The sequence below is a fragment of the Globicephala melas genome, chromosome 10, assembly GCF_963455315.2.
Source record: "Globicephala melas chromosome 10, mGloMel1.2, whole genome shotgun sequence".
Classification (NCBI taxonomy): Eukaryota; Metazoa; Chordata; class Mammalia; order Artiodactyla; family Delphinidae; genus Globicephala; species Globicephala melas.
This window is the reverse complement of record NC_083323.1, coordinates 45,286,709-45,301,250: the sequence shown is the minus strand read 5'-3', so window position 1 is coordinate 45,301,250 and position 14,542 is coordinate 45,286,709. Positions and strand designations below refer to the sequence as shown.

The following is a 14,542-nucleotide window of genomic DNA, read 5'->3' as shown; positions in this document are numbered from 1 at the left end:
ACTGTGGTTGACATTTTACAACTGTCAGAAAATGAAACTAGCAAGTACTATATATACAAATGAAATCTCCCAGAGTGAGCTGAGCCACTAAATAATCAGCTATTCCTCTAGAAAATAAGATGACCCTAAGCTCATAAATACTAATAGCCTCTCTCTGTAAGCTAAGAAATCAGATAAATGAATTCAAGTTTTATGTAATCAAAACTATATTTAGAATATTGCCCAAATAATCCTTAACATTTTAGTTATGAATAAACTAATGATAACCGAAGACTAAAAACTCTTGTCATATGCTCGTACGTTTTCTTTTTTTTTTTTACTTCTTAAAATGTTCCACTCGGAGACAGTTTATAACAAATTGAAAACTAGCAAAAACTATCTGGGGCTTCCCTGGTGGTGCAGTGGTTGACAGTCTGCCTGCCGATGCAGGGGACACTGGTTCGTGCCCCGGTCCAGGAGGATCCCACATGCCGCAGAGCAGCTGGGGCCGTGAGCCATGACCGCTGAGCCTGCGCGTCCAGAGCCTGTGCTCTGCAACGGGAGAGGCCACAACAGTGAGAGGCCCGCGTACCGCAAAATTAAAAAAAAACTATCCAGATGGATATAAGAGTAACATACAACTATTAATACAATACTTCTCTAAAAAAAGATTCTATCAAAGTGCTTTCTGGAAGTTCAAAGTATGAATACTTATATATTCCTTACTTAAGCAAACCTAACTCTTGACTTGCTACAATTAAATAGCTCTTATTCTTAAATATCCCTCTATTCTTTAATAATACACCCACGAGTGTATGAGACTACACTCGTGAGTGTATTATTAAAGCTCAGAATTCTGAAATTTGTCACTGCTAATAGCAGTAGATCAGTATTAAATCTCCAGTTTACTTCCTAACACCATCCATAAAAGAAAATGACTTAGTCATTATCAATGACTTATACATAATAAAGGCTCACAAATACTTGATAACTAAAGTCACATGCACTAACGCTATGACTATATGACGATTTAACTTTCTTTAAAATAGTCCATATCGGGCTTCCCTGGTGGCGCAGTGGTTGGGAGTCCGCCTGCCGATGCAGGGGACACGGGTTCAAGCCCTGGTCCGGGAAGATCCCACATGCCACGGAGTGGCTGGGCCCGTGAGCCATGGCCACTGAGCCTGCACGTCCGGAGCCTGTGCTCCGCGACAGGAGAGGCCTGCGTACCGCCAAAAAAAAAAAAAAAAAGTCCATATCAATTAATCATGACACATTTCTAATTCTACATTACTAAAAAATGGAAAACTAATAGGGAACAGTCATTTTAAGAATAAGTCCTCACTACAACTCAGTAATGCTACTTTCTTCTAAACAGAAAATGACAAAAAAGTCAAAAGGAAGCTTTTCTAACCATAATATTATATTAGCCTTTCATTTCTTTTATTTCTAATATCTATAACTATAAAAACGACTCATTCTCAATTATAACCTACCTTCCCTTCTTCCCAAGAGTTATTTATATAATGAGCTCTATCAAACAAAAGAATGTAATACTTTTTCTTAGTTGACTGAATTTATGAAATAAGACTATAAGGACAGTTAAATTTGAGTAATATTTTGATTTTGTATTTTTGAACTCCTTACTTTACTCCTTGATCGCCTCTTTCCACCAACCAATTTCATGAATCGATTGTATTGCTCTTCCTGATTTGAGAGATCTCGAATTTTTCTGATTTCTTCTTCTCTTTTCCTTCTCTCTTCTTCTTCAGCTTGTTTCCGTTGATCCTCTTCTTTCTGTCTTTCCTGTTCTTTTTGTTGTTGTAGTTTCTTCCATGCCTTTGTTTGCTGCTTCCTCAATGCTTGTTTAGCTTTAAATAAAAAATATAGAAACATCAGTATCTATTAGAGTTAGAATTTTCTAGAAGATAAAAGAAAATAAGAGCTTTAACATTTTTTTTCATTATTAAGTCATATATACAGCTGCTCCTCTAAGTTCATTTATATACGATTATACTTTAGTCAGAATATAATTCTCAGCTCAAAACTTTCTGAATTAAAATCTAAAAACCATACTGATATAGGAAATCAATTAAAAGAATTTAACAGAAATGATCACCTGTAGTGCTAACTTTTTTGGCCGAATGTGTTTTTGTACTGGTTTTAACTTTCTGCTGTACAGTTTTCATCTTAGTCAGCTTTTCTTTGCTTTCTTTCATCACCTGCTGTTCTTTTTGTTGCCATTTTTTACTGGCTGACTGAAGAGCCAAAAGACGAAGCTGCAATTCAGATAGCTCCTCTTCATCTTCACCAAGCTTCTTTAAAAAAAGAAACAGTTGCCATTTAAAGATTCTATTATTTGACTTTAAACATATTACCAAGTCAAATCTTTTATAAGATCAGTTAGTTAGTTTTAAGGCAAATACTTAAATGGTAAATATTAATACAAATAAAATAAGGAAACTGAATAACTTACCATAGCCCTATACTCTAATTCAGTCCCTGTAATACAAACAGAAGATCAATCTGTAGAGGGTATGTGTTTATATGTAAGTGTGAAGGGTTAGAAGGGGAGAGTACAACTGATAATGAAAAAAAAAAGTTAAGGGTTAGAGATTGGCATTTAACTGCCTCCCAAACAGGAGTAGAAATCTGATGGCAGTGAATGCAAGAAGAAATCAACCCAGGGGAGGTAAGGAATGAAGAACGAAGTGGTCCCATAATCATGTGTACTTGTACTAGCCTTACAAGTACTACACAGAACAGGCACAGTGAATGTCAAGATACAAATTTGCAAACTTTTTAAAATATATATTTTATAAATCTTTTATAAATTTTTAAATCAGTTTTTTTTTTAAGAAGACATTGATGAAGCATGGTGTTTTTTTTTTTAAGATGTTGGGGGTAGGAGTTTATCAATTAATTAATTAATTTTTGCTGTGTTGGGTCTTCGTTTCTGTGCGAGGGCTTTCTCTAGCTGTAGCAAGCAGGGGCCACTCTTCATCACGGTGCGTGGGCCTCTCACTATCGCAGCCTCTCTTGCGGAGCACAGGCTCCAGACTCGCAGGCTCAGTAGTTGTGGCTCACGGGCCTAGTTGCTCCACAGCATGTGGGATCCTCCCAGACCAGGGCGCGAACCCGTGTCCCCTGCATTAGCAGGCAGATTCGCAACCACTGCACCACCAGGGAAGCCCCCTTTAAATCAGTTTTAAAGGAAAAAATATGTAAAGATTTGCTTATATTAGAGCATTCCATGTTCTAAAGCTACAGATATTTATCGGAATATTGAAAATATTTTGAACACCCAAGACTTCTTCAGGGAAGCTAAAACAGGAAAACAGTTTAGGAACAAATGTATGAGAACTTTTTTTCAATTGAAGCAACTTCTTAATTTTTTCACTCCACTTTTTTTGAGTTAACTTTTAAAATTATTCTATTCTGTACATTTTAGCTAAAATATAACTGAAAATGTCAGGCAACCTAAGCAGAGGTTCTAAATTGGAGTCCATGAGACTTTAGTGGGAGAGAGATAAGGAGTCCTTTGGCATCCCCATTCCTTGAAGTTAAATACAAAGCTGTATGTGTTTTTCCTTTATGTGTATATATGGAAAAGGAGGGGCGACTCAAAAGAGGCTAAGACTCAAGAAGGTTAAGGCCCGCTTACCTAGTAACTTTCCCTTATAGGTGAATTGTAATTACATTTTTAAAATCCAATAAATTATTTAATTCTTAAACATAAAAAAAACCCCAGTGGATCCTACCTAGTAGTTTAACCTTATATAGACTATTATAAATCTCTAATTAAACTACCAACACATATTTCAGTACTTCAGTTTAACCAAGCCAGGATACAGTTACTCTTTCCTTTTTTGGGAAATATATGTAACAAATGAGCTTAAAAATTATCATGAGTCTTTTTTTTTTTTTTTTTTTTTTTTTAAACAGATCACTTTTTTTTTTTTTTTTTTGCGGTACACGGGCCTTTCACTGTTGTGGCCTCTCCCGTTGCGGAGCACAGGCTCTGGACGCGCAGGCTCCGCAGCATGTGGGACCTTCCCGGACCGGGGCACGAACCCGTGTCCCCTGCATCGGCAGGCGGACTCTCAACCACTGCGCCACCAGGGAAGCCCTATCATGAGTCTTTTTTACTCCAAGTCACTTAAACATATCAAATTCTACTGCTTGGTACTGAAGACCTACAGCCATGCTATCCAAAAATGGGACCAACAAGCCATGTATGGCTATTTAAATTTAGCTAAAATTGAATAACAACTTTATTTCCTCAGCCACACTAGTCACATTCCAAGCGCTTAACAGCCACATGTAGCTAACAGCTACCATATTGGAGAGTGCAGGTATAGAACATTTCCATTATTGTAGAAAATTCTATTGGACAGTGCTGATCCAGAGCTTAAGTAAAATAAAGCTATCATTACTGTTCCACTGAGACTTAAAAGTCTTTGATTATCTTTTGCTACTAACCCTTCTGGAATGAAAGAGACCACTGATTCTGTCATTCAACTATATGCTACTTAAAGCAGCTACTTGATCAGCAAGAGCACTGAGCCTCATTCAAACTCCTTGTTCTGACGCCTAAGTCCTATGTAACTTTAGGCAAGTCACTTAATCTATGCACATGAATCTTAGTTCATCTGTAAAAGAGATGTCAACCTACCTTACAGAGTTATTCAAAACCATACACATATAAATGCACGCACGTGTATGTGCACATGCGTGTGTATCTATTATATTATCATCCTTAAATTCAGGGCCCTCTCTTTCCTAAAGCTTCTAGGCTCTTTGCATCATTTCAGTTTACCCATAAAAAGCATAAAAAACTGAAATCTTAATAGAAGAAACTGCAGATATTTCAGATCTCTAATTCAACAAACAAAAGGCTTGGGCCAGTGAATACCTATTACACGTCGAACACAGTGCCTGATGCTCTTGTACTTTATCCTGCTGAACCTCACAACAACCCAGAGAACAGATGACATTAAACTCATTTTGTAGAAAAGAAAACAGAGGCAAGCAAAGGCTAAACAGCATACACAAGGATCACTCAGCTAATAAGAGGAGCTAGAATTGGATACCAGGTCAAGGTTTGTCTAACTCCAAAGCTTTCTCACACAGCATAATCCCCCAAAATTAGGAAAAGAAAATCTGTGGAGGAAAATGAGAAGTTTCAAAATCCAAAAAAGCAGGGCTTCCCTGGTGGCGCAATGGTTGAGAGTCTGCCTGCCGATGCAGGGGACACGGGTTCGTGCCCTGGTCCGGGAAGATCCCACATGCCGCAGAGCGCCCGGGCCCGTGAGCCATGGCCGCTGAGCCTGCGTCCGGAGCCTGTGCTCTGCAACAGGAGGGGCCACAACAGTGAAAGGCCCGCATACCACCAAAAAAAAAAACCAAAAAAGCAAAAACATTATCTATAGATACATATAACATTTCAATTAAATTAAATGTAATCTAATTGAACCCAGTGGAGATACTCCAAGATGTCTCTCCAGATTTTCTTATCTTTAAGGCTTATATCCAAATGAAGGTATAGCAATGCTGAAAAACAAAAAATGAGTGAAAAACAAGACAGAATTTCCCTTTCAAAAGAACAGAGTAAAGCAGTGCAAGAATCAGTCTTACAGAGATATCCAATCTCACAAAGCAGTATCTTACCTTTTCAGATAGAATATCTGAGGCACTAATTCTTCTCGTTAAATTTTGTTCCTTATCTTCTAATCCTTTAAAATAAAACAGCATATTCTGAATGCTTTAAAAGGTTGCCACAATCAATTTAAAATGCTATATGATATTTACTAGTATTTATTTTAAACGGTCTCATTAAAGGGTCTCATTTTCTCAATCTCTCAACCAAAAGGAAAGAATGTTGTTAGAGAGAATGAAAATCTGAACAAACTTTCCACATCAGTCTCATTTCTGAAAGTTATAATGCAAAAACAATTCAAAATATTAAATTATAAATTAAAACTGCACTATGGTAAGAATGACTTCTGAACTAAAAATAATTATTTCAAATAAGAACAGAATTTACAAAGCAGACAGACAAGAAACAAAGCTTCATTACTGAATAGATAATACACAGAAAAGAATATGTGATGATTAATTCAGACCTCAAAAGTTGAAATGAATTCAACATTTAGAGATTGTATTGGATTTATTCATTAAAGAAATGTCTTCGGGACTTGGCCAAAAAGTAGAAAAAAAAAGAAATGTTCTCTATTTATGCAGAAAAGCATCAACAGAAGTAGGTTAAGTATCAACCAAATTAAGTCCTTCCACACATTTTCCAGAATTCTAGCCTTGGGCCCAGATTTCTGATTAAGCTATTACAAAATCTTATTTATATATTATCTAATCTATGACAGCTCTACAAATTACACAGTAAAGTTACAGTACATATATAATAGTACTGAGAGAGGCACTTTCATAGCTAAAACAGATTAAGTTAAAAACTAAGAAAATCTTTTCTTAAGATGACACAAATAAATTTGCAAAGCTAGGATTCAACTAAGTCTAAACTCCAAGCCTAGTTTTTTTTTCCATAATACCACTACCAGTATTCCAAATATCCTAATTTGATTGCTCAAGACCTACTGATAAAAGAATAGGCAACTTATTCAATACATAGAAAAATTATTATATCAAGTACCTAGAAAAAGTAAATGGAAGGCAATCACCAAACTTTGAGTTAGGTCAGTTCTGCCATAAGGCTTGTTTTGGAAATATGAATTTGTTGCAACATGATTGATATATTAGAAAATAATCTGAGGACAACACAAATTTCACATTTGCTTACGTACAATTTGCGTCCAAGAAACACTAAGAGAATGCAGAAAGCTGCACCCAGGTGATCCATGTAGGAATATACAAATCCCACGCATGGTGATCAATTTACCAGCTACTTCAGTTCACTGTATATGCACACCCATCCCCATCTGGTGTTGCAACTTACTGTCCAATTTCAAATAACCTTCCTTGTTCTACTTCACAGTAACTCATAAGCTGCAGATCTACTTCCACAAGCACATTTTAGGTCTTTTCCAAGGTAAAGTGACATATTTATTGTAGTATTTCAAGCATTTTTACCCATTTAATGTGTAAACCTGCATTACCGTTTTTATTAGATTCCAATCTTTTTTCATGTGCCACTGACAAGGTTTTTGAGTGTTGTTTTCCCTAACACCATTTGCCCCTAGCCCTGTGCCTTTTATTGTGCAATTCTGCAGTGTAGTGATTTCCAGGAATGCATGTCACCTTATAACAAAACTGACCATACTTCAAAGAATAAGAGAATAGTAATATCTATTAGACAAAAATGAACAAGGAAAAAAAATAAAGACAGACTTTCCACAATAAATGTACAAAGAACTTTTCTCCTATACTATGAGTCATTAGTCATGAGAGTTTATTAGTTGATGAGGCTCTCTTTCATCTATAAAAGATGGCAGCACCTCCCTTTAAGGGAGCATAGAGGCAACTATGCACTAAGCTGGCAGCTACCTAATGAGCACAATGTCACCTGAAAAACAAGCACAAACCGTAAATTTCAGACCATAAATCTAACTTTACACAAAGATTAATAAAAGCAGGTTATGATTTAATTGACCAAACATGTAGTTTGGTCATTCTGTCGTACCACTATCATGGATCTCTATAAAAATATTTCTATTTCAATTCTTACTCAATACTTCCGAAATGAAAATTGGTCTTGTGCAGTCATGCAGTATTTTTAAAATTATTACCTGAAATTCTAACCCGAGCTAGAGACAGTCAGGATATAGGTGGTAGCTAAAACCATAATAACTGAGAACATCCAAGGAGAAGAGAACGGTGAGGACATCAACAGTTAAGAAGTTACATAGGAAAAGTATTTTTTTTTAAAAAAAGGAAAATCAGAAAGTTGCAAGAAACTAGTGATGTGTACAGTAGCATAGAAATCCCCAAATTTCAGGATTAGTGAGAAAAACATCACTGAATATAACAGATGTGTCTACTCCCTACAGGATACTCTCAACATAGCAGCAGTGATCCTTTGAGAATTTAAAACAAATTATGCCAATCCTTTGCTCAAAACCCTGCAACAGCTCCTATTTCACTCACAATAAAAACCATCTTACAAAATACATGATCTGTCGCAACTCGTTATCTCTGACCTCTTCTCTCCCACTACTCATTCCCCATCACTCTCTTCTTTAGTGGCACTGGTTTCCCTGTTATTCCACAAATATGCCAGTACCCTTCTGCCTAAGGGTCATTACTCTAGTTCAGTGATTCTCAAACTTTATCAAGTATCAGAATCAACAAGAGGGCTTCTTAAATACAGATTGCTGGGCCCCATTTCCAGAGTTTCCAATTTAGTAGATCTGGGGTAGGGCCTAAGAATTTGCATTTCTATCAAGTTCCCAGGTAAAGAAGGTCCAAGGACCACAGTTAGAAAATCAATGCTCTAGCTATTTATTCTCTTTGCCTAGAAACCTATTTCCCCCATTTGGCTATTCCCCCACCGTCTTCAAAGCCTTTGTTTAAATCTCACCTTCAAATTCAGGCCTCTCCTGATCACCCATTAATACTGCAGCCTATACCCACTATCTCCATCCTAACTTACTTACTGCTATGCTTTTTCTCTCTCTACAACTGTTATTTACTCATCATATTTACTGTCTCCTCTTCTTAAAATGCAAGCCCATGAAGGCATAAATGACTGTCTATTTTCCACTGATGTACTTCCAAGAGGCTGGAATAAAGTGCTCAACTAAATTTTGAATAAATGGAAGAATGAAATAAAAAAGGAATGAAAATGAAAAATGAATTTTGCAATTAGGTCAAAGTAACTGTGCCATGAGTAGTTTCAGTATTCTGGTAGGGTCAGAAAAGCAAACTACATTGAGTTAAGAAGGAATGACAGGTGAACTGAAAGGAGTCAGCGTAGATTAGCCTTTCCGGAAGTCTAGTTGAAAAGACAGAAGTTGGGCTTCCCTGGTGGCAGAGTGGTTAAGAATCCCCTGCCAATGCAGGGGACACGGGTTCGATCCCTGGTCTGGGAAGATCCCACATGCCACAGAGCAACTAAGCCCGTGCGCCACAACTACTGAGCCTGCGCTCTAGAGCCCACAAGCCACAACTACTGAGCCCGCGTGCTACAACTACTTAAGCCCGCGCGCCTAGAGCCTGTGTCCTGCAACAAGAGAAGCCACCGCAAGGAGAAGCCCGCGCACTGCAACGAAGAGTAGCCCCCTCTCGCCAACTAGAGAAAGCCTGCGCACAGCAACGAAGACCCAATGCAGCCAAAAATAAATAAATAAATTTTTAAAAATGTTTTATTAAAAAAAAAAGATTGATAGCTGACTTTTCAAAATCAACAATGGAAGCCAGAAAATATCTTCAATATACTGAGAATATAATTAACTAATCTAGAATTCTAAACCTAAGAAAATTGTCTTTAAAATAGGATAAACAGAAATAAGGTTTTCATATAGCAGACACAAACTAAAGGAAATTCTTAAAAATGTATTTTAAGCATAAGTGATTCTAGACACAGAAGGAAGAGTGAGCCAAGAAAGTGTTAAATACATGGGCAAAGGTAGGCAAATACTGGTCCTTGTATATCAGGGAAAGGGTAAATAACTTGATTAACTTTAAACACTGATAAGAATTCATGTTACAATTCCTAAAGGAATCAATGAGACCAAAAACTTTGTATCTAACTTCCAAACGAGTAAAAGAAAAAAAAAAAGTTGTATTAAAAAAAAAAGTCAAAAGAGGCAAGACAGAAAAAAAAGAAAAGGAAATAAATACAAATATCAGTAATCATGAAAAAATGTGAACTATATGTTCTTGTTAAAAGACAAAGATCGTCAGGTTAAACTACAAATGAAATCCAGCTCCATACAATGTACAAGTAACATTTGGGACATGAAGATACAGAAAGACTGAAAGGATGGAAAGTGATATACAAAGCATATATACTTAACAAGAGAAAGATGGTGTGTTTATTAACATGAGACAAAATAGTCTTTTAGGCAAAAACATTACTAGAGATAGAGATCACTACATAATAATGAGAATAATAAGTCAATTCCCCAGCCTCAAAGTATTTAAAGCAAAAACTGAAAACTAGAAATCTACTACCATACTGGCAGATTTTAGCAAGCCTCTCAGCAATTGACAGATCAAGCAGATCAAAAAATGTTCATATCTTAGAAGGAAGATGTGAACATAAAAGCTTGATCTAGGGGCTTCCCTGGCGGTGCAGTGGTTGAGAGTCCACCTGCCAATGCAGGGGACACAGGTTCGTGCCCCGGTCTGGGAAGATCCCACATGCCGCGGAACGGCTGGGCCCGTGAGCCATGGCCGCTGAGCCTGCGAGTCCGGAGCCTGTGCTCCGCAATGGGAGAGGCCACAACAGTGAGAGGCCCGCATACCTCAAAAAAAAAAAAAAAAAGCTTGATCTAACAATCCAAACATTCCTTTCAAACACACAACAGTTACGAAAATCAATCACATACTAGACAATAAAGCAAGTCTCTACAAATATTTCAAAAGATTGCTACTATATAGATCTCATTCTCTGACAATGTGATTGACTTAGAATTCAATGACAAAATATACACCTAAAAAACCTACGTGTTTTGGAACACACTTCTAAACAGCCTATAGGCCAAAGAATAACAAAAATTAGAAAACACTTAGAACTGAATGAAAAAAATTTACAAATGACAAACTGAGATGCAGCTAAAGTAGAAGTTTCATAGCCCCAAATGATGTTAATAGTAGAGAGGCTAAAAATTAATGAGTTTTAAAAGCTGTGGACTTATTTCTGGGGAAATTTTTAAAAGATGATGGGAGACACAATTAATAACTGCTGTGGATAATAAAAATGTAAGATTCTTCAGAATAACTTAGTATAAACTGTACAACTTACAGGAAACGAGCACATTACAAGAAAAATAGTTTACCTAAACTGCCTTAACCAGAAATAGAAAACATAAACAGTCAGTAGTTTAAAACCTTCCCAGAAAAAAAGCCATCCTGGCCCAGATAATTTTATCAGCAAGATCTACCAAATATCCCAGGAATGATTCCAACCTTAAAACTATCCCAGGGAACAAAGAGGAAACCACTCCCCAACTCATTCTGAGCATCATAACCTTATACTAAAACTTGTAAGGAAAAAGAAGGAACAAAACTACAGACTATGAACCTACGTGAAAAATCCTAAACAAAACATTAGCAAACCTTTATCTATGAAGGTTTTGTAACTGCCCCAAACTGGAAGAACCAAATGTCCCTGAAGTGGGAAATGGATAAACTGTAGCATAGCCATATGGGGCATTCAGCAATAAAACAGAAATGAACTACTGACATAAGCAACCACATGGATCAATCTCAAATACACTATGCTAAGGGAAAGCAGCTAGGGTTAAAAGGCAATGTTCTACAAGACTCCATTTATATGACATTCTGGAAAAGGCAAAAGTATAGGGTCAGAAAACAGACCAGAGGTTACCAAGTAGGGTTGGTGGCATGAGGGAATCGGTGGGAGTTAATGAAACTGTTCTATGATAGTGATGGCTGGCAATGGTTACCCAACTGCTTGCATTTGTCAAAACTCAAAGAACTATACAGTTAAATGGGTAAATTTTTACTGTATATAAATCATACATTCATAAAAAAGAGGAAAAGAAAAAATTAACAAACCAAATCCATGATGTATAAAAATGATATATCATGAACTAACTGGATTTATTCCAATCATACAAGGGTGGTTTAACACTACAAAAATCAATTAATATAATCCATTACACTAATAAATTAAAGGAGAAAAATTAGATGCTCTTCTCCATAAATGAAGAAAAAAGATTTGATAAACTTCAAAATCCATTCATGCTGAAAATTTCAAACAAGGAATGGGGGCTGGGGTGGGGGTGAACACTTCCTTTACCCAATAAAGGACTCCTACAATAAACTTAGCCAACATCATATCTAAAAGTAAATGGCAAAAGTATCCCCTGTAAGTTAGGGAACAAAGGTGCCCACTACCACTTATGTTAAAAACTGTATTATTAGTCCTGATCAGCACTTAAGGCCAAAAGTGGTGAAAGATCAGAATGAAACAAAACTTGTCATCACCCAACAATACGACTATCTACTATCTGCAAAAAGAATTCACAGATAAAACACCAGAATCATTTCAATGAAGTACACTACCAAAATAACAAGTTACCCCTTTAGAGGAAGAAGCATATCATCACTAATTGAAATTTTAAATTCCATTACCTTGACTAGATTCAGTAGTGTCAGATTTCAGGGAAAGCTGTTTTGTTCCATCTTTAACTTTTTTCAACCGGTTCTTATCTCCTGGTAAAGTCAATTTTTGCCTGAGTGGTTTTAATTCAAATGCCTGAAAAGTTTTGACCTGTGTTTTCTCCTCAGGAGCTACTTCTTTACTTGAGTCCTTTATAATACTGACATTATCAGTGCTTGTTTGGTCCTCAAAGTTCAGTGTTTTAGGATCTTCTTGCACATTCTCCTCTTTGCTACTCAAAGCTAGTTTTTCATCCTTATTGATGCACTCTAGTTCCAACTGTATTTGCTTATACTTCAAAAGTAAATCTTCAAAAGTTTCTTCCCCACAGTTTTCACTTTTTGATGAATAATTCTGTTTTCTTGATGGAGATCTTCCAAAACTTTTAGCTGAACAGCATATTAAGGAAACCAGTTTCCAAAAATTTTCCAGTTAATGTAACAAAAACACATTAGACTATAGATGAATTGTCTCCCTTTTTCATGTTTTTCAAGGAAGATGAACTGATATTTTAAAATTACTAAATGCCATTTAACACATGTGCTGCTAATGCCCACTTTCATTATGTGCCCATACTTTAAAATTAACAAGTATGCATATAAATAGTCCACTTACAAAATCACTCGTGTCACTTATTACCTGTTGTATCCACAGGTATTACACCTAGTTAGGTTATAGCATCCTTCCTTCTGCAGGTTATCAGGAAAGCCCATAATGAGCTGGATGTTAGAGATTCCTTTCTGAAGGAAGAGGGGAGAAACTGAATGGTTTGTCACAGATGTGGATAATTTACACTTCAGATAATCAGAAGAAAACGTTTCTTCTTTTTAATTAGTTTCTTGTCATGTCTCAAATTTTTAAAAAGAGATAAAAAATTAACACTGACAATAGTTAAGACTAAGTTATGAATAAGAAACACTGTATTAAAAACCTAACAGATAACAAGTACAGAGCTCATCAAGTATACTAACATCCAACATATATATAACTAAGACAATGAAGGCAGTTAAATAATAAAAAAAAACCTTAAGTTGTATTCAAAATGTATCTTCTAATTTTCCCCTGAAGAAAAGGATATCTAAAACCAATTACTTTTGGTTTTTTTTCTTCTCTAACATAGTGATACATAAAACTTAACTTCTTGGTTGGAAATGGCTACAAGGTTCCAAACTACAATTTTTATTCAAATTAATTCATACATATGAGAACTGTTCCACCTCACTTCTCCAGCCTAGAAATTAACAAAAGACAAGTAGTGGTTTTAATATGTCATTTATAGATCATTAAATTCGCTACGATATAACATTACAGTTCCCTAAATTGTTTCTTCTCTGTGTAACAACTTAACGGAAAAGCAATCTACAAAGTTTTTTTTTTTTTTTTTGCGGTACGCAGGCCTCTCACTGTCGTGGCCTCTCCCGCCGCGGAGCACAGGCTCCGCGGCCACGGCTCACGGGCCCAGCCGCTCCGCGGCATGTTGGATTCTCCCGGACCGGGGCACGATCCCGCGTCCCCTGCATCGGCAGGCGGACTCCCAACCACTGTGCCACCAGGGAAGCCCCCAAAATTTTTAAACTTCCCTAATGACCAATTTAAGAATGGGAATTACCACCAAATATTTTAGAAACTAAATGAGCACTACAACTGAAAATCTTTAACAGTTCTGCAGCAAAACTGTTCTAGTAAATCTGTTTTTCTGATCTCTTCAGAGCTCAGTTTCTTGAAACAATACTAGTTTCTCATTACCTGTCTTACTCCTCCACCAAATGGAATCTGGCTTCTGCTGGCTGAGTTTATCCACCCTGACTTCTCTGCAGCACTAAACACTGTAAACTACTTCTCTCTTAGCTTCCATAACTCTACTCTCCCTTTGTTTCCTTATTTTTTTTTTGCCTGTAAGTTTTCAGGACTCCTTTCTCTTCCAACTACTGCAAAAATGGTGCTCGCCAGTGAGCTCTACTTAGTCTCTCTCTGTCAATTTTGAGCGTTCTAATGCACTCCCATAGTTTTGGCTGGTGATAGCCATTTAGGGTTCTATCTCCCACAAGCCATTCTCCATCCTATTGGTAGACTAATCTTTCTAGAACACAAATCTGATCAGATCTCATCCCTTGTTTTAATCTAAGAATAGAGTCCAAAATCCTTAAAATGGCATATAATGCTTTCATGATTCCTTTCCAATCTCACCTCTTCCATGTTTATCACAATTTATGCATAGCTTTGTGTCTAGGTTCTTCTGTTCTT

General features: G+C 36.6%; 1 protein-coding gene across 2 annotated transcripts in view; it reads right to left on the bottom strand.

Annotated features, from left to right (window-relative positions):
- The window catches only part of ZFC3H1 (zinc finger C3H1-type containing), a 51,240-nt gene that overhangs the window by 32,870 nt on the left and 3,828 nt on the right, over positions 1-14,542 (bottom strand). Inside the window, exons 2-5 of one of the 2 annotated variants that reach the window (XM_030866268.2) lie at positions 12,271-12,687; positions 5,650-5,714; positions 2,099-2,297; positions 1,627-1,850 (exon numbers count right to left, since the gene is read on the bottom strand). In XM_030866268.2, coding sequence (XP_030722128.1) covers positions 1,627-1,850; positions 2,099-2,297; positions 5,650-5,714; positions 12,271-12,687 — 905 coding nt within the window. The remainder of the gene's footprint in view (positions 1-1,626; positions 1,851-2,098; positions 2,298-5,649; positions 5,715-12,270; positions 12,688-14,542) is intronic. The other variant, XM_030866269.2, reaches the window with a different exon arrangement.